Source organism: Trifolium pratense, linkage group LG7, assembly GCF_020283565.1.
Source record: "Trifolium pratense cultivar HEN17-A07 linkage group LG7, ARS_RC_1.1, whole genome shotgun sequence".
Taxonomy (NCBI): Eukaryota; Viridiplantae; Streptophyta; class Magnoliopsida; order Fabales; family Fabaceae; genus Trifolium; species Trifolium pratense.
Genome location: NC_060065.1, coordinates 54361444 through 54385316, shown reverse-complemented (window position 1 = coordinate 54385316; position 23873 = coordinate 54361444). Strand labels below are relative to the sequence as shown.

General features: G+C 31.8%; 3 protein-coding genes across 5 annotated transcripts; all 3 read left to right on the top strand.

Moving 5' to 3' along the window:
- The first annotated feature begins 2372 nt into the window (after positions 1 to 2372).
- LOC123897696 lies at positions 2373 to 6672 on the top strand. 2 transcript variants are annotated; one of them, XM_045948433.1, is made up of 8 exons: positions 2373 to 2511; positions 2600 to 2730; positions 3829 to 3937; positions 5096 to 5161; positions 5252 to 5387; positions 5604 to 5686; positions 6156 to 6220; positions 6314 to 6672. In XM_045948433.1, the coding sequence occupies exons 2-8, from the start codon at positions 2615 to 2617 to the stop codon at positions 6420 to 6422; spliced, it is 684 nt and encodes a 227-aa protein (XP_045804389.1). In that variant the 5' UTR covers positions 2373 to 2511; positions 2600 to 2614; the 3' UTR covers positions 6423 to 6672. The 2 variants fall into 2 exon arrangements, with proteins under 2 accessions (XP_045804389.1, XP_045804388.1); XM_045948432.1 differs by having other exon boundaries at positions 2391 to 2730.
- An 8112-nt stretch (positions 6673 to 14784) lies between these two features.
- Positions 14785 to 19386, top strand: LOC123898962. 2 transcript variants are annotated; one of them, XM_045950011.1, is made up of 11 exons: positions 14785 to 14922; positions 15073 to 15191; positions 15507 to 15619; positions 15785 to 15990; positions 16727 to 17008; positions 17144 to 17202; positions 17317 to 17353; positions 17489 to 17560; positions 17657 to 17807; positions 17893 to 18033; positions 18620 to 19386. In XM_045950011.1, exons 2-11 carry the CDS (start codon positions 15077 to 15079, stop codon positions 19016 to 19018), a joined length of 1575 nt encoding a protein of 524 aa, XP_045805967.1. In that variant the 5' UTR covers positions 14785 to 14922; positions 15073 to 15076; the 3' UTR covers positions 19019 to 19386. The 2 variants fall into 2 exon arrangements, with proteins under 2 accessions (XP_045805967.1, XP_045805966.1); XM_045950010.1 differs by having other exon boundaries at positions 14796 to 14922; positions 15076 to 15191; positions 18620 to 19358.
- A 431-nt stretch (positions 19387 to 19817) lies between these two features.
- On the top strand, positions 19818 to 23700 carry LOC123898961. The gene is made up of 11 exons (XM_045950009.1): positions 19818 to 20025; positions 20097 to 20296; positions 20415 to 20484; positions 20743 to 20791; positions 21356 to 21410; positions 21490 to 21577; positions 21649 to 21767; positions 22112 to 22237; positions 22460 to 22547; positions 22919 to 23073; positions 23310 to 23700. Exons 1-11 carry the CDS (start codon positions 19857 to 19859, stop codon positions 23367 to 23369), a joined length of 1179 nt encoding a protein of 392 aa, XP_045805965.1. The 5' UTR covers positions 19818 to 19856; the 3' UTR covers positions 23370 to 23700.
- The last annotated feature ends 173 nt before the right edge of the window (positions 23701 to 23873 follow it).

Genomic DNA, 23873 nt, shown 5'->3' with positions numbered 1-23873 from the left:
CCTTAAAGAACATATGGTCTAGATTGGTCCCTTATTAATATTATCATTTGTCACATTGGTCCCAACCGTTAATTTATTAACACCAAATATATTAGGTGTACCAACATTATAGGTGGTCCACCATATACCTCAATACATTTTTTAATCTTAACCATCAGATATTTTTGAAGAAAAATAAACCATTAGATTTTGAATGTCCACCGAATATAACAGTGCACCATCGTGTTCTTCATCCTTCATCATTCCTTCATCTTCTTCCTCCATTCCTTCTTCATGTTCTTCATAACTTTATCATTAATTCAACCCTAAAATTTCAAAACAAACCCAGAAAAAATAAATCTTAAAATCAACACCCAATTTCATATTCTTCAACACTCAATCTCAAAATCAACACTCAATTTCATATTCTTCAATACCCAATCTCAAAATTAATACCCAATTTCATATTCTTCAACACCACCACCACAGATCCCAGATTCGCCATCCCCACAACACAAAAACGCGAAATATTAGTGTTAATTAGCAAAGATTGACAACGAGAACTTGATATGATGAAGAACAAAGAAAAAAGAAAGATGCAAGATCTGGGTTTGAGGAAGAAGATGAATAAAAGGAAAAAATATCATACGTTGGTGGTTCACTATTAGATATAATAGACCAATAAGATTTAATGGTTTTAGTTTTGTCAAAAATATCAAACGGATAAAACTAAAATATTATTAAGGTTTATGGTGTACCACTAAGTATATTGACTCATCATACACAGCAATAGTGCCACCTGTACACAATTTAACGGTTTATGGTAAAAATGGACAGAAATGATCAAAATGTTTAATGGAGAAGTCTTTAAGGGACAAATTCAGACTTTTTTTTCTTTAAGAGAACAATATGAAATCAAAAATATCTTTAAGGGACCATTTTACTAATTAAGCCTAAAAATAAATAAAATAGGTTGAGATTTGTATATATCCGACACAATAAATATGAGATTTTCTTTATGACGGAGAGTTAATGAAATACAGTATTATTTATGAAAAAATATTATAATATTAATTATTACAATAATAAAAAACATATATATTGTTGATTTTCGAATTTCAACAAACACTTGTTTTTTTTTTTTTTTGACGCGTTCAACAAACACTTGTTAGAAGTGATTTTATTTCTATATTATAGGTACAAAAGTCACACAATCCCAATCAAGTTTGTTTCGCACGTAATAAATGCAAACAAAAATTATACCTTTTCTTTTTAAAGTTTATTATTGAATTTGATATTTTTGCTTTCACTGATTAACTGATTTAACTTAAATAGAAAATAATTTTAAAGTTTATTCATTGAATTTGATATTTTTGCCTTGACTGATTAAGTGATTTAGCTTTTTTTGGTTACAATTAAGTGATTTAGCTTAAATAGAAAATAATTTTTAAAAATAAATAATTGTGCAAAAACAGAAAAATAAAATAGTATTAATCAAGAACAAACTTCCATTTTAAAAAATAACAATAAAAGAATTATAAAATGTATGTCAATAAAAAAAATTATCGAAAGAATATAGAAAAAATAAGAAAAAATTGCATAAAAATAAAAATATAGAAATAAAAAAAACAATACTCTATAAAAAAAACATAATTTTTATTTATTTTATAAACGAAACATAAACAATATTACTACAAAGTTTATTAAATTATCCTAAATATTCCTAATAAAATTTCTAATTTTTGTTTAAAAATATACACGGGATCATTATTTATCGCGTAAACATAAAAATCGAATAAATAAGTTTATAAGAAATAATTAACACAATAATTCCACTTTTTTTTACTGCAAAAAAAAATAGAAATATATCTACCATGAGAATCAAACCCAGAAATTCCACCTATATTTTAACAATATTATATAACAATTTTTTAAATATTTAATTTTAAATAAATTTTTTACATTAATATACCGACAAACTCAAATATTGAATAAAATTATAGTATATCATCTTTCTATATTTTGTTCTTATCTATAATTTGTTCTTAACTAGTAAGTAAAAGGTATATATTTTGTTCTTATCTATAATTTTTTTTCCCTATATTTAAGTATATCATCTTTCTATATTTTTTAAAATATCTTTTTAAAAAAAATATAAAAATCTCTTAGTAATAGATTTAAGAAATATAGTGTTTAAAAGTAATACCATGAGTCTTTAAACTAGTAAGTAAAAGGTATATATTTTGTTCTTATCTATAATTTGTTTTGTTCCTATATTTAAGTATATCATATCTTTCTATATTTTTTTTAAAATATATTTTTTAAAAAAATATAAAAATCTCTTAGTAATAGATTTAAGAAATATAGTGGTTATATATTAGTAATAGATTTAAGAAATCTCTTACTATAATTTGAGCATAGAAACAAAAAATTCTCTTCTCTGTTGCTTATCTCTCACGTTTCCCTTTCAACCTCACTCCTTCATCACTCACTCTTTCCGTTTTGCGCCGGCGGGAACTAACCGTCATTCCGGTAACCCTTTTACCTGAATTTCATCATTCAACGATCAATTTCCAATCTTTAATTTTTTTGGGGATAATAACAATTTTCAATAAAATAGGGTTAGGTTAATTCCATGGCGATTTCATCTGGGACTGGTAACCATCAAGAACAACATGCTCATGGCAATTTGGATCCTGCTATATATTGGACCCCCGAAGAACAAGCTACTCTTGAAGATTTACTCACAGAGTATGTTAATTTTCTATTTTCCTATCATATTACATTGAATTATGAATATGTAATTACTATATCTTATCTTTGTGTTTTGAGTTTGATGTTTAGTTTGAGAGTTGAATTTGTTAATTACTTAAACCCTATCAATTTAATTTTGGTGTTTGTCTTCTATTTTTGTAGTTCAAGTCATGAATTAGGGTTTATAGTAATAAATAAGCTATTTGCAAGTAATCATAGGCTCTGTTTGGATAAACAACTTAGCGTTTGTTATGGAATAAAAAAAAGTTAAATGGCTTGTCATATAAGTGCATATGCATTAGCTATTTTTATAACCAAAAGATAAATTACAGCTTAAAAAAGGTATTGTTTTTGTATAAGTGCTTATCATGCATGATAAGTGTGTATATGTATTATTAGCAATTTTTATAACCAAATGATAAAATAATGTTAAATTGTTTTCGTACGACCTATACGATGTTTTTGTAAGCTATCTTGGAGAGTTTATGGAAATAAGCTGAGAAAAGCTTATCAACGTTTGTCATAAGCCGTATTCGTAAATTCTCCCAAACAGTCTCACATGTGAGTTTTATATCGTCTTATGTATTTATTTGTGAATTTTGATTAGTGTATCCTTAGACTGGCTTATTCCTTAAATAAGCCAATCCAAACATGTCCATAGTACTCAATAGCGGTCTCTAAAACTTATACCTGTTTCATCTGTTTTTATTTTTGGACATTTTGGTCATTTCAGTCTAAACTCTAAAGCTTATTTGCTTTATATTGGGTTTGAATATTTTACACATGCGTGCGTGTATTGTACTTTCTGTTCACACTGAGCTTTATGAGAAACCAGGGGATCCGAAAACTAATTATATGCAAATGAGGATAAATGGCAGTTTGAAATGGAATGTAAATGAAATTTCCAGTACTAGTATTTACTTAATTCCTTAAATACAGTACTTTTTGTTCCTGTACTTTGATTGAACAGTAAGTTCATTGTGTTGTCATAATGTTCAACACATGTATTTTGATTAGCAATGCATATATGTGAATTCTATATACGTAGTAACGTAGTCACATAAATTAATGAAAATTTTAAATTTTGCTTTGCAGGTATGCCTCAATATCGAACATAACATTACGTTATGCAGAGATAGTTCCAGCGCTAAATGATAAGAGCGTTAGGGATGTGGCACTGCGAGTCAGGTGGATGAACGTAAACGTAAGCTACATACTCGTTATTTTCTGCATTAAGGCATTTATACCATGCACAAATTTGTTTTCCCCCATTATATCAATAAGTCACATCGCTTCTCATTTGATCCTATGGTGGAAACAAATTTGAGTATGATACAACATTTATCTCACTTGTGCACCATATAACTAGTCTTTATTTCATTGCATTGTTGTTACATTAGAATTTAGATGCAAGTTTACGACCATTGGTTAACGAACTGTTTGGATCATGTATCCGCAAGGCATCAGGGTTTATCTTATTATGATCCTTTTCTAGAAGTTCGTCGTAACAATGCTCAAGGGTTTAATGTATTTTCAAATAGTGGTGCTATAGCTCTACTGCACAACGGATTTTGATGAGTCCACTATGAAAACCGTGATACCATCCCATACCATCCCATTTCCTCTATAAGAGCGATGGCTGATAGTATCCGCCATCGTATTTTTGTTCATAGCAGATGTAGTGGACAACAGACAATTTTAGGAATTTTCTTTCTTTTTAAAAATAAAACTGAAGAGTCTGCATGTTGGTTGCATAGTGGCCCCTTTTTATTTGTTTACAACATTCCTTTTTATTTTATATAATTGATTTATTTCAACTGCAATTCGGCTTCTGCTATTTGTCCACAATGCTATTAGCTATTTCACATAGCAGTTTTTAGTTTTTTTGGCATTCCCACTATCGATAACACTGCATGTCATGGTTGTGACTTATGAGAACTTTTCTTGTTTGTTGGGACATGACTCATGAGAATCTTATCTTTGATATGTCGCTGCATGGTGAATATAGTCACCTAATAATGGAATTATGTATTATAATTATTTTTCGTAAGCTTTCAGCCACTTTTACCCAACTTCTGGTGGATTTGTCATAAAAAAGTTTCGTGTTAGGATTTACTCAATTGCACAAGTTATTAGACATTTAGACAAAGATATTTAAGAGTAACCGTCTTGTTCCTTCATGAGACAAAAGGGTCATTGATGATATATTCATCCATTAAATTGCGCACGACACTTCGGTTCCATTTGCAACCTTCCCCATCCTTAATTTAAACTATGAAATAAAGAAGCTGGGTGTTATTGAGATTGTATAAACTCAGTTTCTGCATGTTATGATGGTGCGTTTGTTTTTCATTTCTTACAGAAGAAAGAAGATATCAGGAGAAGGAAGGATGGTCACAATTTGGCACGAAAAAGTAAAGGCAAAAAGGTAAAGCTTCCATTTATTTCATTTTAAGTAGTAAATGTTACCTGAAACTTTTGTGCAGAATTCAAGTTTTCTGTACATATTATTTCTCAGATGCTTACCAAAAGTCAGGAAAGGGTGTCTGACCCTGCAGCAAAATCATCTCAATTTTCTGCTGCTCGACCCAATGTCCCTCCATATGCGCAACCAATGATTCGAATTGACAATGATAATGCCATCCCATATGCAGGTCAAGCTCTATACCTTGTATTTTTTTTTCTCCGTAGCTTTGGATGTTGTGGTTCGAGAACATTACAATTTAGTCTTATATCTCTAATGGACATTTCTTTCCGCTTTGAAATGTCTCACCTACTTGTCTTTTTATAAATGATGTAACTTCACTTGCCTCTTTGTTATACAACTTCTCTTCTCATATTTGGTTGCTGTTATCATCATCGTTTTGCAGCAATTGGAGGTCCTACTGCTGAGCTATTAGAGCAACATACACGAGCCTTGAGCCAAATCTCTGCAAATCTTTCCTCTCGCCAGGTGTGTTGACAATATCATTAATCTATTTTTCCTTTTGTGTGGACTAGACTGCTGATCGAACTTCTAAGTCAGACTTGTTATATATACATTTGTATTAATTGTCGAATCTTGGTTTTAGCCCTTTCTTCTAAGTTTACTTTTGTTCGATTTTTTATATTTATGGTTTTGTTTGGACGAGTGAAGAGGTTAAACCAATGTTCAGATTATAGAAACTGTCTAGAATGAGATTCCTCTAATATAACCTGTATCAAAGCAACAAATATGTATATGTTTGAAAAAAATTTCCCTTTATGCTTTTGTTGTTCCATCTCTTATAGCAGTTTAGTTCCTGACATCATGATATCGAAACTACTTGACATTCTGAAAATGGTGTTCTACTTTATCAATATGATTTCCATTCATAGGTCATTATCGTCTATTGCTGTAAGACTGACCAATAGTTTTTTGTGCTCTCTATCTTTGTTTCCAGATATATGAGAACCTCTATCTTTTGTGCCGAATTAGAGACAACTTCTTTAGAATAATAATGAATGAGTGAGTTGTTCTTTCGTATATTTACTCTCTTTATTGCTTTAATCTCATTTGACTCAATTGTAACACTTCACTTACCTCTTTATTTTTCGACAGGAGGAAGGATTCATCAGAAGTGATGAAGAAAATGCCATCTCCTCCTTGGAATATGAATGAAGAGCTGGCCAATTACATACTTCCATTATTTCTTTACCAGCCTCAGTAACGATCCTTTTTATTCAGCGATAACAGGCTTACCTCTTCATTGTTTCTTTCTCTGGTGGGAAAACAGAAGAAAGAATGAATAATTGTTCACAATCTTCAAGCTGAATTAGTTTTCATAATTTTTTACTTTTGATGTTAGCTTATCTTGTTCCCTAGTTTTTCTCTAACTTAGTGGTACAATAGGAATTATTTGTATTCATGATATTGATTAATTTAAATTTAAGAAGCAATAAGAGCAATAAGTTGTAGTACATGTTAATTTTGTTAGTACATTTTCTTTTGGTAGGAAAAGAGGGCTAACGCCCAACAAACGAAAAAAAAAAAAAACTATAAAGATATATGAATATTCCTAGGCATGCAAGCCCCGGAAAAGTCATCATAGAGGAGACTCGAGACCTCCATATGAGGAATCTCCATAACATAAGTGTTAAAAGAATCCAAAGAGAAGCTAAAATTAGTCAGCCAATCAGCACTTCTATTTCCCTCCTGACAGGTATGATTGAAAAGAACCTGTCAGTTCAAATTTAAAAGTTCTTGTATACGACACACTAAAGTGGGAGGATTGCCATTGATTTTGACTTTCCCTGTGATCATGTCAACCAGTGTTTTTGAGTCACTTTCCACTTGAAGTTGGTGGAAACCTTGTCTCCAAGCAAGCTACATTCCCAAGTACATTCCCCACATTTTAGCAAAAAAAGTAATTTTGTTAGTACATTTTATTATGCATATTTTATGAAATCAAATGTTAATAAGGAGAAAGTCTTCAATAGGCACGTATACACCACTTCAGTTTTGGGCACAACCAATAAAATAATGACAGCTCATAGAAGTAACAGAGGAGTACAAACTTAACCGTGTCTATCACTTTTTTTTTTTTTTTTTTAAAAGAAGAAACACTGTTTATCGTCTTCTCTCTTCCAAGTTCTTTTACATTGACATTTCTTCTCAAAATTTTCTTTTACGTTGCGACTCTGTCTCCGAGATCCGGCCTCTACCTAAGATGATGAGATTAGCAAACTCAAGATTATAACCATGTATTTTGGGGGGGGTGGGGGGGGGGGGGTTGGGATGGTGATTTGGGTTTTAGCCTTTTAGTGTTCAATTGTTTTCAATTAGTTGAGAATTAAATTGGATCTTAGGAGTTCTTTTGGGCTTTGCAGAGACCCTTTTCATCCTAATTATGTTTGATTTTTGATTGGTGGAAGAATATGAGCATAGAAAATCAAGAAATCACTCACTGCATGTGAGAAGAGGCATGGTGGATTTGGGTATTATGCTTATTGGAAACTTCCATAAAAAATCCTTCTCAAATGTTGGATGCTGACCCCCGTTGTCATTGTTAGGAATTGAAAGATTGAAAATTTTTGTAGTTGTTTTTAAATTTTTTTGTTATTTTCATGAACAGTAAAATTAAAGAAAGAGGAGGACCCAGTTTATATGCAAGGGAGATTGGTGAAATAGGTTGTTGGAGCTTAGGGTGGAAACTGGAAAGTATAATTATAAGAAGAAATTCGAAAAAATGAGAATCATTGATGATGAAGTTAAAACATGGATGAAGAAATGGATGAAAGATGATAACAGAGAAATGGTCGGGTTCTCAAATCCCAAAATTAAAGATTTATATTTTATTAGAAAATGAAAAAAAATTAGAACTTTGGTTGTTATGAGTTGTCACAATTTTATTGGGTGTGCCTAAAATTTAGGTGTTGTATCCGTGCCTATACAAGATTTTCTCGAAGGAGAAGTACTTGTGGTGGATCTCTTTCTGTCGTAGGGCCCTTTTATTTTGACTTTAAACAAAGTGATTATTCTTTGTATTTTTGAAAATAGTTTTTGTGATAATTTAATTAAAAATAGTAAAATGCAGGGGGATTGGTTATTATACATAAGCTATCCTTATGCACCATGCATAAGTTACTTAGTGCACCCCTCAAATTACTTGTGCACCCCCCAAATTACTAGCACACCCCCAAATTTCTCATGCACCCCCCAAATTACTTGTGCACCCCCAAATTTCTCATGCACCCCCAAATTTCTCATGCACCCCCAAAATTTCTCGCACACCCCCAATATGACTTTTGCCCCCCAATTTTATTTTTTTGGTCCCCTCCACATTTCTAGCCTAAACCATTTTGTTGTGGGAATGGTTTCAGAGATATGCACTCCAAAACCATTAAGTGTATAAGATGGTTTTAGAGTACAACCCTATAATTAGAATACAAACAATAATTGTGATTTGAAACCATTTAACCAACATAATGGTTTCCAGAATTTTTAAAACCATATAAACACACATAAAACCATTTTACAATACAAATGGTTTCAGTGTATAACTATCTGAAACCATTTAACCAACATAATGGTTTCCAGAATTTTTAAAACCATAAAAACACACATAAAACCATTTTACAATACAAATGGTTTCAGTGTATAACTATCTGAAACCATTTAACCAGCATAATGGTTTCCAGAATTTTTGAAACCATAAAAACACACATAAAACCATTTTACAATACAAATGGTTTTAGTGTATAACTATCTGAAACTATTTAACTGGTTTTAAATAATGATTATAATTGTACAAAAAAAAAACAATTATGATTCTAATTATAGGTTGTACTTCAAAACCATCTTATGCACTTAATGGTTTTGGAGTGTATATTTTTGAAACCATTCCCACAGCAAAATGGTTTAGGCTTGAAATATGGGGGGTTAAAAAAAAATTGGGCGCACAAGTCATCTGGGGGGTGCGTGAAAAATTTTGGGGGGTGCGCTAGAAATTTGGGGGTGCGCGAGAAATGGGGGGTGCATGAGAAATTTGGGGGGTGCACAAGAAATTTGGGGGGTGCGCGAGTAATTTGGGGGGTATGTGAGAAATTTGGGGGGTGTGAGATTAGGTGTGAGTGTGTGAGTTGAGATTGGCTAGGATTATTACATGTGGATGCTCAATCTAATGGATGTTATTGACTTATGTACCATGCATAAGGATTACACTTATGTATAATAACTTCTCCCAAATGCAGGTACGTAAATAAAGGCAATAGTTAATATGCATAAGTCTTTTCTTATGTATGGTGCATAAGTCATTTATAGCCATCAGATGATTTTATACGTGTAATAATCATAACTGAAGAACTTTCTATTTTTGCTTGCTCAATTTCGGCCACATTTTATATGCGATTCGATCACCGATTTCGAAAACTAATACCGGAAACATTCATAAAATCGAACGACGATCAAAACGGTATAAAGAACGTCGAGTTTCGTTGATTATTGAGGGAGAACGAACCGGGTCGACGAACCGGGTCGTCGCGACCCGTTTCTACAGAAAATGGGTGAGGAAGATGATGAACAGTGACGCGCCTCCACGCCCACTCTCACTGGCGGCGTGTGGGGGCGCGTGCGGTGCCAAGGAGACTCCAATTTTTTTTATTTTTTTACAGAAAAATAGTAAATAATTTTCTGGGAATTTTGGGACCAGATAGGTATTTTTCTGAGACCTGGAACTATTTTTAGTTAATTAAATGAGGTAAATATGCTTTTATAAATATCAGATATTAATAAAAGTTTCCCAAAATTTTATTTAGGGTATTTTGAATTATTTGGAACGGTTGGGGATATCTCACTCTCTCCAGTTTTATATCGTCTTAAAAATTTAAATTTATTTCACAATTTTTATTAAGGGTTAAATATGTTTTTGGAGAACAACTCTTTGAAACCATTCCACAGCACAAATGGTTTCATACCGTTATACACTGAAACCATTATTTTAGTTAAATGGTTTCATATGGGCATTAGTGCCAAGATGTTATACACTGAAACCATTTTACAAAACCATGCTACATAAAGCAAAAAATCATATAAAGCAATTAGGGTTAGTTTAGTTGAAAAAAATTTGGATAGTATGCATGAGATATTGGATTCGATCATTTTTTTATTGTAAAGAAAAATCGATATATATATATATATATATATATATATATATATATATATATATATATATATATATATATATATATATATATATATATATATATATATATATATAATGTATGAGATTTTATTTATATTGTGATTATGATTGATAAAACTTAAAATTAAATTGTATGTTTGACAAGTATGTTTTATATATACATGAACCATTCGTTATTATGTTGGGCTTCGAGGGGGTGTATGACGAAAATTAATTAAAAATTGATTTTTATAATATATATTTCAAAGGAACAAAAGTTATTATTTAATTGGAAACGGGGGGCGCGCTAGAAATTTGGGGGAGGAAAAAAAATTGGGGGCGCGCTAGAAATCTAGAGGAGGAAAATTTTTTTGAGGGGCTCACAAGAAATCTAGGAGAAAAAGGAAAAAAAAATTGGGGGTGCGCTAAGCAAAAGGGGGATGCGCATGTAATGGGTAGTATATGGGGGGTGCGCGAGTAAGGGATTGCCTAATTTTGGGCTTGGGCTGACTTTTGGTGTAGGAAGCAAGTTTATACATGGTGCATAAGTTTGGGTTTATGCACCATAACCACACCCGTAAATAAATTAGAGACAAATTTAAAATAATTTTTTAAGATGTAATTTTTTAAAATGCATAAGCTATTTTGTGACCTTTTGTTTGACAGGGTCCGTTTGGATTGACTTATTTTTGAGCTTATGCAAAACAACTTACGTAAATAAATAAGATTTTATGCATTATTATCAACTTTTCAAGGTATTTTGTGAGAAAACAACTTATAAAAATATAATTTTTGTTGGTAAAAACTTATAAATTAACATTAAACTATATTTATTTGCATAAGTTAGTTTCATAAGCTCAAAAATAAGCCGAAACCCTATGGGGCCCTCAATGCATAAACTATGACACTGTTTGGTAAGTACAATAAGCTGGCTTTATAGCTTATAAGCTTGTTTGATAAAAATGTGAAGTGTTTGGTAACAAGCTTCTCTAACTAGCTTATAACATTTTTTGAGATGCTATTTCAAGTAGCTTATGAACTTATAACTTTTTACATTTTTCCCATTTTTACCCTTATTAATTTTATTTATTATTTCTTTATTTTTTTTTAAAAATATAATAATTACCCACTAACCATATCAATTAACCATGTACTTTTATGTCATTTTGTACTTACAACTGTTAAATTTGTCAAACACTTTAATTTTATTCTACTAGTTTTTTTCAGCTATAAGCTATCAGCTAATTTTTCAATTATAAGTTAACTTTTCAGCTATCAACTAGCTTATAGCTTATTTTTACCTAACAGAGCTATGAATTTTGTGACTTAACAAACTGCATCTTTCGGGGATTGTAAAAGAAGTTCGATTTTTTACTATATGGTTTTTCTTAGTGTATAAGAATAGAACTTGCTTTAAGAAAAAATAGAACTTGCTTTGAGAAAAAACACATAGAACTTAACTTCAACTTGCTTAAGAAAAGAGAATAGAACTTTGATATAAAGCACACACGGCTGAAAAACACTTTGGTTGGTTCTTCGTTTAAACATTGCTTTTAGAATTCCATAAAGAGTAGTTCACTTTTATTTATTTTTCTTAATTTTCCAATTTTTAAGAGAAATCATATTTTGGAATTCAGTAAAATAGATTAAAAAAATTTGACCTAATTAATATTATTTTAGTTAAGTCTCGATAATTCTGATTAATTCAACTTTAGCTGAAATTTCTTAATCACTTGAATCAAACTATTGTTTAAATTTTTAAGAAAAAGATCAAACTACTTGGTTAAATTGTTGTTCATTTTGCTATAATGGTATGAGTTTTACACAATAGTAGCTGAGTTAAACTTAATATAGAAAGTGTATCGTGGTTGGGATGAGATGATAAGTTACGATGTATTGTTATTGTTAGAGCATTTTTAATAGTGTTCTTATTAAGAGTTTGTTTAAGTGAGTCACGTGTATACATCAATTTTTTAATATTAAGTTGAACAAATTTTCAACCGGTCAAATTCACCGACTCTTCATTAATAATTTTACGTTATTACATTTCAACGGTAATTAATTTGTTAAATTATAATTACCTCATCTTCTATAAATAACATTAAACCATAATTTTTTCAAGGGCAAAATTAGAAATTCAGGAGGTATAAAAGAAATACGAGAGATCGGGTGAGAAAACATCTATTGGAAATATCATGTCAGCAGGCAGCATACGGGGAGCTGTATTTAGCAACCGATGTTGAAAACAGATCAGAGCTGTTGTTGCCTTTTTTTGACTAAATGTTTTTTCTTTCATTGGGGGTGCAAAACACAAAAGCAGCCAAACAAAACCATCTCCCTTATTATTAAGGGAAGGAACCCTTTTCTATTTTCTTTCAACACATTAATTTTTTTTTACATATATGCACAAATTTGTATATATATTAAGAAAATTACATTTGAATAAAAAACAAACGAACAACAACCAGGGGCGGAGCCAGAAATTTAAGTTGGGGGACCAAATAATATAGTAAAAGAAATTTAATTTTTAAGTGGATAATAGGCCGTGTGAAATAAAAATTGGTTAAAAGTTAGTTGTGGATAAGATATGTAAATTTACTTACGTGACTTGTTCTTATTAGTTGTTGAGTAAATACCCCAAATTTCATGGATAATATTTTGTCCAGTCTTTTGACCCCCAGTTTGTTCAGTCTCGGAAACAATTTTCAAATCAAATACAGTACAGCTGAAGTTCTCATGTTCAGTCCTTTATTTTTTAACAGATCAAACACACTTATTATATAATTATTTATTGTGGCTAACTTTCTAAAACTTGGATAGGGTAAAAATGTTTTATGCACGTACATGCTAACACTATTTTCTTTTATGTTTCAATGAATTCTGAAAAAATGGTAACCATAATATATCTTAGGGAGCTTCTACGATACATATATTAAATTTCAATGTATCGGTACATTAGATAAAATAATTACTAAATTAATGATTTTTTTTATGTATCAAAATACTATTTGTAGATTATTGTATTTCATAAGAAAAAAACACGATTTCATTGTTTTATAAGCATTATGAAAATACGGTGTTGTGTAGTTGTTTTTTTCTTGTTCTTTTAGCATTTTTCAACGTACTGTATAACTATAAAGCATGTATGAAAAAATGCAATGCAAACACTTGCCTTGACCAGAAAGTCATGCTTTGTCATCTATTTTGACTTTAAGGAAGTTTGAAAAAGAACAGAATTAAGGTACATGTCCAGTGTTTGAAATTTTGGAGTTGTTGTTTATGACTTATGACCTCATTACATGGGTGGATTAGGTTGAAAAATTAAATTCACCCCTTTTTAAAAGTTTAGTAGAGAGTATTTGACACGATTTTTATTTTAAAATAATTTCTTCATAGCCTTCAAATTCAGTAAAGTTGTTTATATTTTACTTTTGATTATTTCATTTGGAGTTTATCACTTTTTTATATAACTTATTTTTCTTATAACCAATGAAAGCACCAAGTTGCTTCAATACACACAATTGATGACTAGGTTGTATGAACGTAGTTACGTAGATATATCATTTTAGATACTCTTAAATTCAAAAGCAGTAAAAGCAATTCATCACACTTTAACTTTTTCTTAAAAATAAGCATTTTCCTTTTTTTTTTTTTTTTTAATAATTAAATTGTTATAAACAGTCATTCAAAAGAAAATTGTTATAATAACACCGTGTATGTTCGTGAATATAACTCGATTGGTAAAATATTATAATAAACATGAGTTGTGAATTGAGATTTGAATTCGAGATTTTTTAGTTTTTCCCTAAAACTCCATTTATTTAGTTTGAAGAATGAAATTCAAAATAAGTTCATCATGAAATGCAAACTTAACATCTATTACAATTCCGTTATCTATACTCAACATCTAGGTAAGACGCTATGATCGGGATATCCGAATCCCGATCCCTCACTTTGTGAGGGTAAGTTTTCAATTGTTGTTAAGTCTATGTACTAAAAAAAAAAGAACAGGACATGGTGACATCGGTTAGGTTAGGAGAAGAGAGTTCACCTTTTATGTCTTACAAGTTTCTCGACTTAGATTAGTCATCACTGAATTTCGGTGGAAACTTGAAACCAATAACATTGTAATCCAAAAAGAGGATAATGTTTTTTTTTTCTTTACACATTTTTGTCATTAGTTAATTAATACATATTTTTTTGGATGTGTATACCTTATGGTTTATGGAGTAAACCAAACCAACCCATAAAGTGTTAGTTATCATAGGATAGGATGGCAGCAACTATATATGAAAGTGTTTCAGTTGAGATGTTGGATTTTGCTTCTTGCACTTTACCATTTGACTAAATTAAAAATTAATCAAATATTTTCTTATGTCTACATATACTTTTTTGCACCCTTTATGGGAGTGGTTTAAAATATGATATATACCACTTTGATATGAGTTTGCAATTCTTTCTGAGGAAAATAGATTTTGATTACCCTTCTCTTTCATTTAAAAGCTTGTTTGTAGGTCCTTGGAAGAATTTTCATCTCTTAATTTATCAAGTAAGCTATTCTGAAAAAACTGCATGCACTTCCACATGGCATAATGTTCTTTTCTTGTAACTCAATTATACCATGAAATATTGTTCCAAATAAAGTTCATTCAAGATTGCTTCTTCTACATATATATGAACATAGCCAATTATATTTTAGTAGGATGAAGATGTTCATAGCCAAAAGCACCAAAGGGTTGTTATCTATAATAGTGATCATAATCTTGATTCTACCACAAATTGCTGCACAAGCTGTCTCACCTGCTGATTCTCCTGCAGGTAATTATTTGGTTTCCTCATAGTCTCTAAAACTTATGAAGCATGGACACTCCTCGGATTAGGCGTGTCTGGCACCGTCACAACACTGACACTATGATTATATTGAATTATGTCATTTTCTCAAGTCGACGTGTTCGTGTCTGTGTGTGTGCTTTATAATGTATCAGAACAGATTATGCAGAAAGATAATACAAAGATTTCACATGATAATATTCAAAATTTAACATGACATATTTATTATATCCCATGTTACATTTTTGAAATTGGCTTTGGTACTGAAAATGAGAAGTACTATGTTTATGTTTTTTGTTGCAGATAATGTGTCAGAACAGATTATACAGAAGGATAATACAATTAGAGTTGATCCTTTAGATAATTTCAAAAAGTATAGAGGAGGATTTAACATCACCAACAAGAATTATTGGAGTGTAAGTTTCTTAATTTCAATTCCCATCTTCATTTGTGAGTCTAACTTCAAATACCAAAGTTATTATTTATTTATTTTTGTGTAAATCATGTATCTTCTGTGCGCAACTGCAGAGACTAATACCATTGTTATTATGTTAATTAACATGTGTTTACTGTTTTTGTAGTCTGTGATATTCACTGGAGTATATGGATATGCAATTGGAATTTTCTTCCTTCTATGTGGAATAGTGTATGGAGTTTTTTTGATAATCAACAAGTTTTATCATCACAAAAATGAAGGAAGAAAAAGAACGAAGGTGTTTCCTTGTAATTACAAGAGTTGTGATGTTTCCCTAATTCATCTGGCTTTATTTCTCATGCTAATAGCCATGTAAGTTATTCAACTTTGTCTCTAGTAACAATGATATTTAAGAATAGGATATGACTTATAGTTTAAGTATAAGTGGTTAGGTCGCTTGAGCGGAGCGAGTATTTAAACACAAAGTTGTGTGCTGTAAGCCCTAAGCTTGAATAATAGAACAGTACTGCAGCCACTTTGCAGTCCGAGACGTAGACACAATTGACCAAACTTTAGTAGTCATGCAAGACAAGAATATAGATATTCTTTCAAATCGCGGTCAAATGAGGCTGATACAGGCTCAATCGCGATTGTGTTGCATATGCATAAAACTTCTCGATGTTGCGGGTCTAGATCGCTGTTATGTACTTCCTCCGGTCTCAAATATAAGCAAATATTCTCTATTAGAATTTGTGAGGCCTATACTCAACCACAAAAGTTAGCTTGAGGGTTGAGGTTTACACTACAATTATAAAGGCTATCTATGCCATATCTCTAGCCAATGTGGGACTTCTAACATTCTCTTTTTAGGTTTACCGAATAACTCATGTATTTGGTCTAAAGAGAATCTTTGCTTATATCTGAGGCCGGAAGGAGTAACTTTTCTTAAACCCTGACCTTCGTACCATGAACAAATCTAAGTTTGAATGTACTAAAATCAAAAGTGAGAGTACATATACTTGATTAATCATTGGAGATTATGCAAAATTGGCACATCGAAATTTGTTTTGCTTTCCTCAAGTAATGTATATGGCTCTTGATTTTGTAGAGTTGCAACAGGACTAGTTCTTATAGGGAGTGCAAGATTCCATTCAGAAGCCAAAACATCAGTTGATATCATAATCAAAACAGCAAACAAAGCATCAGAAACAATACACAAAACAACAGAAGCATTAAAAGGCATGGAGAGTAATTCGATGGAAGCCAATGTCAATGTTACGGCTTCTTCAAATCTCGACTCTGCAGCTGAAAAACTTGATGATGCATCTGCAAATATTGAAACACAAGCTAGAAAGAATAGGCGCCTTATCAACAATGGCTTGAAAATAGTGTAAGACTCATCGACTCTGAGTAAATAAGCATTTTAGTCCTTGAAATTTAAGGGTCGGTCAATTTAGTTCCTCAAAATTTACGAAATAACTATTTAGTCCCTTAAATTAAAAAATATCAATCAATTTTAATGCAGGTTTGTAACTACTACAATGATTATGTGCTTGAACTTGGTTGCTGTAACAGTTTTGTCAGGTATATATTAACATCATATTTTGATTTTATACCGCGTAATAATTCTTCGGTATACACAATAATGATTGATCCATGATTCTCATAAAACAAAATGTTGGAATTTTCTGTTAACAGTTTCTGGAGTACTAAGGTTAAGGAGGACACTTTACCTGTAAGCATGCTAAATTTTCATTTGTTTGAAAATCATGTGTATTTATGTAGGCTAAATTGGGATTTTTGGCCCCTAACTTTCATAAACTTGCGATTTTGGCCCCCTAATTTTCACAAACAACGTATATGATGACAGGTTTGTTGTACTTTGCTGGTTGATGACAGTGTTATGCTGGATATTCTTTGGACTCTATTTCTTCTTACAAAAGTAAACCAAAAATTCCTTTATGATATTCTATAGTAATAATATTTCTATAAAGTTAAGGCTTGTGTTTAATTACTAAAGTGTCCTTAAATATTGTAGATTTTCTAGTGATGCATGCATAGCTCTTGACAACTTTCAAGAAAATCCTTATAACAACAGCCTAAGTTCCATTCTCCCATGTCAAGAATTGCTCAAAGCAAAACCAGTTCTATCTCAATTTAGTGCTGGCATCTATGATCTTGTTAATGAGGTAAATTTGGCATGATCTTAAAAATCACATTCATTATAAATTCTTGATGTTTGAATAATTTTATGGTTTTTTTATGGTTGTCTAGGTGAATGCAAACATATCAATGCAGGCAACAACATATCCAAACCTTGTTCATGTTTGCAATCCTTTCTCAGCACCACCAAATTATTTCTACGAGCCCGAGAATTGTCCCGATAATACTATACGAATAGGAGACATTCCAAAGGTATGCTACAAAATGGTTGAATATATGTTTTTGTCCCCTATAAAATCACGACCGTTTAACTTTGGTCCTTATATAAAGACTAAAGTTAAACAGTCGTGATTTTGTGAGAACTAAAAACATAGTATTTTTTTTAAATTGCATTTTGACCCCTAACTTTCACAAACTTGCAATTTTAGCCCATTAACTTTCAAAATAGGACTTTTGGCCCCATAACTTTCACAAACTTACGATTTTGACCCCTAAATTTAGCCCCTTTTGCAAAACGATGGTCCCCCACTAATTTTGACCAAGTCAACGTACACGTGGCAAGTAGTGACTCACATGTCATGTCAAACATGTCTTGTCATGTGGACAATGACTCACATGCCACATCAACATGGCTTGCCACATGTGCGTTAGCTTGGTCAGAGGGCCAAAACCGCAAGTTTGTGAAAGTTAGGGGGCCAAAAGTGCTATTTTGAAAGTTAAGGGGCCAAAATCGCAAGTTTATCTAAGTTAGGGGGTAAAAAGTGCAATTTGGCCTCTTCTTTTTCCATAAATTATAAGGCCAAGATATATTAATTAACACTTTGGTCCTCCTATGAAGGTATTGAAGCCTTTTACTTGTTTGGATGCAAATGATGGGACATGTGAGAATGGAAATTTCATAACAAATAGTGAATATGCAAAAGTTGAAACTTATACAAATTCAATACAAGACTTATTGAATGTGTATCCAAGTATGGAACATTTGTTAGAATGCCAACTTGTAAAAGATGCATTCTCTCAAGTTCTTGTTAATCACTGCAAGCCTATGAAGAGATATGCTAAGATGGCTTGGGTAGGAATGGTGTTCCTTGGTGTGATTATGGTTTTGTTGATTCTGCTTTGGACTATAAAAGCTAGTCATCAACATTGTTATCATATTTCAGATGGTTCTGTGGAGCCACATTTTGAAGTACCAAATGGCTTGAAATCAAGAGTAGATAAAGAGATTGAGATTTGATAGAAACTTAATTGATTAACAATTAATCAATTATAGTTTATAGTGTTTAATTAGTTCACAAGAACTTAGGAACCGGGTATTGGGAGGCAAAAATGCGCAAGCAGCTTCTCAATAATCATGTGTATAGGAAGTGTAGGCGAGACTTTACTTACCTTGTAGCCGAACTCCGAATTACTAGGCCCTTTTTCCCTAGGAAACTAAGGGTTAACACCAAAAACAAAAAAGTGCAGCACTTGTAAGTACATGACACATATATAGTATATATAGAAAATGTATACACACACACATACATGTTACATTTACATAACACAAAATACAAGTCAAATGATAGACCAAAGTATCCAGAATTTGGCTTTGGTGATGATAAATTGAATTTTGACACAAAATTTGAGTTTTAGTTCATATACTGTATTATTTAAAACCATGATAACTACTGTATACTTCCTGCAGCGAATACGCTCCCATACATGCTCACGAGACTGTTAGATTCATCTCAACGACCATCATCGCCTATTTAACCGTTGTCGACACATACAGTTATAACTTATAACCGCTTCCCCCAATATAAAAGCTCGATAACATGGAGTGTTAACGTGACTTGCAAGTATTTCCTCTGCCGTGAAACACCGTACCTGAAGACTATTACCACTCTAACCGTTTTAGATCTCACCATCAAAATCATCTAATTCTCCATTAAGCAAAACAAATTTCAATTAAAAAAATTGAAATTTGACTAGATTTATTTAATTTATAAAATAAAAAACTTATTTAGATAAAAATTAAAAAAAAAATGAAAATATGAAAATTTTGTGATTTGCAGCAATTGAGTTGAGTGGAAATGGAAAACAAAAATGGTGACGATTCTTTTCCGGTGGTGAAGCTCAGTGATTGTTTGGAAGAGCTTCTCAACTTCACTCTCAATTATCACTCTAATCTTCTCAATCTCCAAACCCAATTTTGCTCTACTCTCCTCAAACAACAAGAAAATGATTCTTTTTCTTATTTTGGTATCTTCAATTAACTCAATTTCCTCAAATTTTTATGGCAGTAGTACAATAATTTTTATTTTTATTTGCAGATTCTTTGGAAGGTGTGCCACCATATCCTTTATACAAGCGTGTTGCTTCAGCTCTGTTGAAGTGTATTGATTCTCAAGTATTTTGTAGTAAAAGCTGCAATTTTGAGATGATGAACAGTAAATTTGAAAATTCTACCATGCAGAAGAAACATAATGAATGGCAAAAATTGATTTTGGAAAAAGGGTCTGAAATAGTTAATGTATAGTGTTACTGTTATGTGAACTGTTGTTTCATTTGTTTGCTCTTATGTATCTATGATTAGGCTGGTTTGGTTTCAATGTGATGTGTGATGTTTTGTTTTTTTGTTGTTTCAACAGATTTTGAAGAGTGTGAAGAGTGTTTCCTTTGAACTCCATGTTCAAGAACCTTTTTTTACACAGCTAAAAGGTATTTTATTCATCACTCCGTTGTCCATTCGAATATTATGATCAAGTTTGATGTAATCACAGCTAAAAAAGTTACATAGTTTGCATAACCGGTGTTGCTAGGTTGAATTTGAATAGTTATATACTGTCCCTAAAAGAGACGGTAAAAAAAAATAACTGAATGCTAGTAGTAAGAATCGATAATAACGTCTGTTGGTTTGACATTGTCCTTCTAACTAGAATTTAATTCTACTATGTCTTATGATGTTATTGCCTGCAGATGGCCTGAAAACAATTGAGGGGAGGTGTGCCAGTGACAAATACAACAGGTTTCAATGTTATTATACTGTCTTATGATGTTAGTGTTATTTTTTTCCATTCACGTGGAGTTAGTAGTAGACCGCCAAATTCAATCTTGTGTGTGTTTATGAATCAATTCTGAGTCCTCTTCCTGTAAAAGAAATATAAAATTAACATTCCGAAATAATCAATTAAAAGCATACTTAGAACCAACTGAACAAACAACTGACTTATTAAAAGTTTGAAACCTTTAATGTCAAGAACAAAATTTCAATGGGCTTGTAGCTACATGGCATGTTCTCAAGTCTTTTAGACTTGATTTTGATGATGTTAGAGTTTTGATTCTCCATTAGGCCACATTTCCCCATCTAGGAAGCCAAATCATGTGATATATTTATGTTTTGAATTTTAACAAAATATGTACTGCACGTTATTATGTCATAGTCTCCTTAGCCGTGTTACCAGCTATATATCAACTTCATTGGATTTTATTATCTCGTTGAGTATTGGTTTATTATGAGCTATATGTTTGTCATTTTACTTCTCTCGTTCATTTTCCTGTTTTGATTTTCTTTTTTTAATTTGGTTTCTAGGATTGAATTAGGAAATCTGATTCTCTTAAATAAGTCTGTGGTGTTTGAAGTTCAGGTGATGCTTTGTTTCATTAAGAATTGGTTTTACTGTCTGTAATGGCTTTGTTCTGTCTCTTACTTCATCGATTATATAGGGAGTAAGGCGGTATCCTTCATTTTTTAACATGTTGGAGACAGAAAACCTTGGAGAAGTTCTTCCAGGAGTTGAAAGTGTTGAAGAAGGTACTGCATTGTATTTGTTAATTCTAGATTTTACACGATGTTTCCGTAGTAACACTTGTGGAGCATTATAGGTGTAAAGATCTATCGGAGATTTTACACAGAAGAGAAGGAACAGACAAATGGCGTTCTTGCAATTACTGTATCAAAACTCCCGGTTCAACCATACACTTCTTTAGCTAGCTTATTTTCTGTGGGTTCACTTTTCTATGAAACCATAATAATTGACTAGTTAGCTTTAAAAAATTTCTACAAACCAACCTAAAGTCTCCGATCAAAATGATTTGTTATTAGTGTGATTTTGTCTTTGATTTACTAATTGCTTTTGCAGAAAAGGCAATGGTTAGCTTAATAATTTTACATTTATGTTTTGCTAATGCAGAATAGAAACAACCAGTTATAGCTAGTAATGCTTATCCACTTACATGTCTTGTTTCATTTGACTGCGTGTGGACTAATGCTCGAGTATTCTCATACAGAATTTCACTGTAGAGTTAAAATAGTTCTTGATCATTCTGATGTCTTGCTTTTATCTAGGGATTAAGCTATGAGGGCATTCAAGGTCTTCTCGGTCTAATGCATACCATTGGCACAGTTCCTAATGCACTTCCGCCACCAAGATCAATTCTGTTAGCATCGTTTAATTTACCATGCAATCCCAACGTAAGAAAATGAATTTATTGCGAGTTTTGGGGGTTAATTTTGCAGAGTGTTAGTCGCTATTACCGCCTCTAGGTTTTTTGTTTTTTTTTTTGGATTTATTTCTGTTATATTTTTTAAGAACCTTAGGAACTAGTATCATTCCACATTAAATTAAGTTTCTAAGAAATTTATCGATACTTAAATACAAATCATAAATGAACACTTTATGATCTAAATATTCAGGAAAATGCCTTGACTGATGGAGCTCGGGCATTGGCCAAGCATGCCTGTAGGAGTAGCAGTGGTTATTGGGGATCTCTGGTTGGGAATGGTAAGAATCCTTTTTTGAAAGAGAAACTTTTAGATATATCTTTGGTAATTGCTTTTCAATTCTACCTTTGATATCTAGGATTTTCTTCATGTCGAAAAAAAAAAGTTCTTATGAATAAGCACTTAGTTTATTAGGTTGTTTACTCAAACGCTCAGTTTGTCAAAGATGTTTCTGGTTTGGATTCAATATGTTTGCTTAAACTTTCTCCGTGCTTACCCGATCAGCTCATTCAGGTGTGAGAGTTGCTGATAGCTTCTCTTCTGGCGCTATCACACTCGTTATACACTAGCAGTGTGTCACTGACAGTGTCTTACTTTAAGAAGTAGTTCACATTGTTTTTACTTATCCTGTCTTTTTCACGTTCTTTCCAGATTCTAATAAAAATAAGCTTGCAATGGATGTTATTAACAACTTAATAGAACATTGTTGTTGGATGAATATACACATAGTCCCGCCACATGGAAATGTCTTTGAAATAAGGGTTGCTGATGGATATGGTGCACGTTGGACAGAAGATGGAAGCAAGGTATGTGGAAATTTTAGTATTGAATGTAGTATTGGATTTTCATTTGAGTCAACATGCTTTCATACTATATATATAATGTCTGGGAATCAAGGTGTTAAGTTAACCTGGAGAAAAGTTATATATTTTCAACTTGCATTATTCATATATATATTCTTTAAACTTGGTAGATAGTTATAGTACTTGTATATTAAACATAAAATATCAACCTACTTCTTTTTGATGTATTTGTTTTTCAGTTTATTGGATTTTTAGAGCCATACATGCAAGATGGTCACTCAAAGGGATGGAAGCATTAGTTCTGCTAGCCAGACCATAGCAGCCAGCTACACCTATGTAATAGAATGCCATTTTCCTTTTAGCTTTTGATGAATTGCTATTATGTGCAGTAATTGTTTTTTTGCCGCTACTTTTCTCGGCAATTGTTATTTAGCTAACAACCAACTCTCATACCCTCATAAATGATATGTTTTATACATACTTTTGTTTACATAGTAGCAGTAGATGATTATAGGGACTACATGTCTTGATCTTATACTTATTGGGTCCTTTACATTGCCATATTATTGGTATGTTATTGTTGTTCCAAATCTATCACCATTACAGTTTATACAAGAAAGGCTTTTAACAGTTTCCTGTGATACCTGCATTGATTTTAACGGTTGCTGTAGCACTAGTTGGGAGGTAACGACCAACCAAGTTGTATGACTGTCTTTCTTTGTTTGCATGCATTTATATGTACCTATGTTTTCGTGAATAACAAGTAGATTTTGTGAAATTTGGTTAAACTGTTTCAACCACCA

Excerpts from the sequence above, each read along its gene's own strand:
- LOC123897696 (XM_045948433.1), top strand. The coding sequence starts at position 2,615 with ATGGCGATTTCATCTGGGACTGGTAACCATCAAGAACAACATGCTCAT. Across the intron at positions 5,388-5,603 it reads TAATGCCATCCCATATGCAG|CAATTGGAGGTCCTACTGCT; the intron begins GTCAAGCTCTAT and ends ATCGTTTTGCAG. Across the intron at positions 6,221-6,313 it reads TTTAGAATAATAATGAATGA|GAGGAAGGATTCATCAGAAG; the intron begins GTGAGTTGTTCT and ends ATTTTTCGACAG.
- LOC123898961 (XM_045950009.1), top strand. The coding sequence starts at position 19,857 with ATGGAAAACAAAAATGGTGACGATTCTTTTCCGGTGGTGAAGCTCAGT. Across the intron at positions 20,026-20,096 it reads TGATTCTTTTTCTTATTTTG|ATTCTTTGGAAGGTGTGCCA; the intron begins GTATCTTCAATT and ends TTTTATTTGCAG. Across the intron at positions 20,485-20,742 it reads TTTTTTTACACAGCTAAAAG|ATGGCCTGAAAACAATTGAG; the intron begins GTATTTTATTCA and ends TATTGCCTGCAG.
- LOC123898962 (XM_045950011.1), top strand. The coding sequence starts at position 15,077 with ATGAAGATGTTCATAGCCAAAAGCACCAAAGGGTTGTTATCTATAATA. Across the intron at positions 15,192-15,506 it reads ACCTGCTGATTCTCCTGCAG|ATAATGTGTCAGAACAGATT; the intron begins GTAATTATTTGG and ends TTTTTGTTGCAG. Across the intron at positions 17,808-17,892 it reads TCTATGATCTTGTTAATGAG|GTGAATGCAAACATATCAAT; the intron begins GTAAATTTGGCA and ends ATGGTTGTCTAG.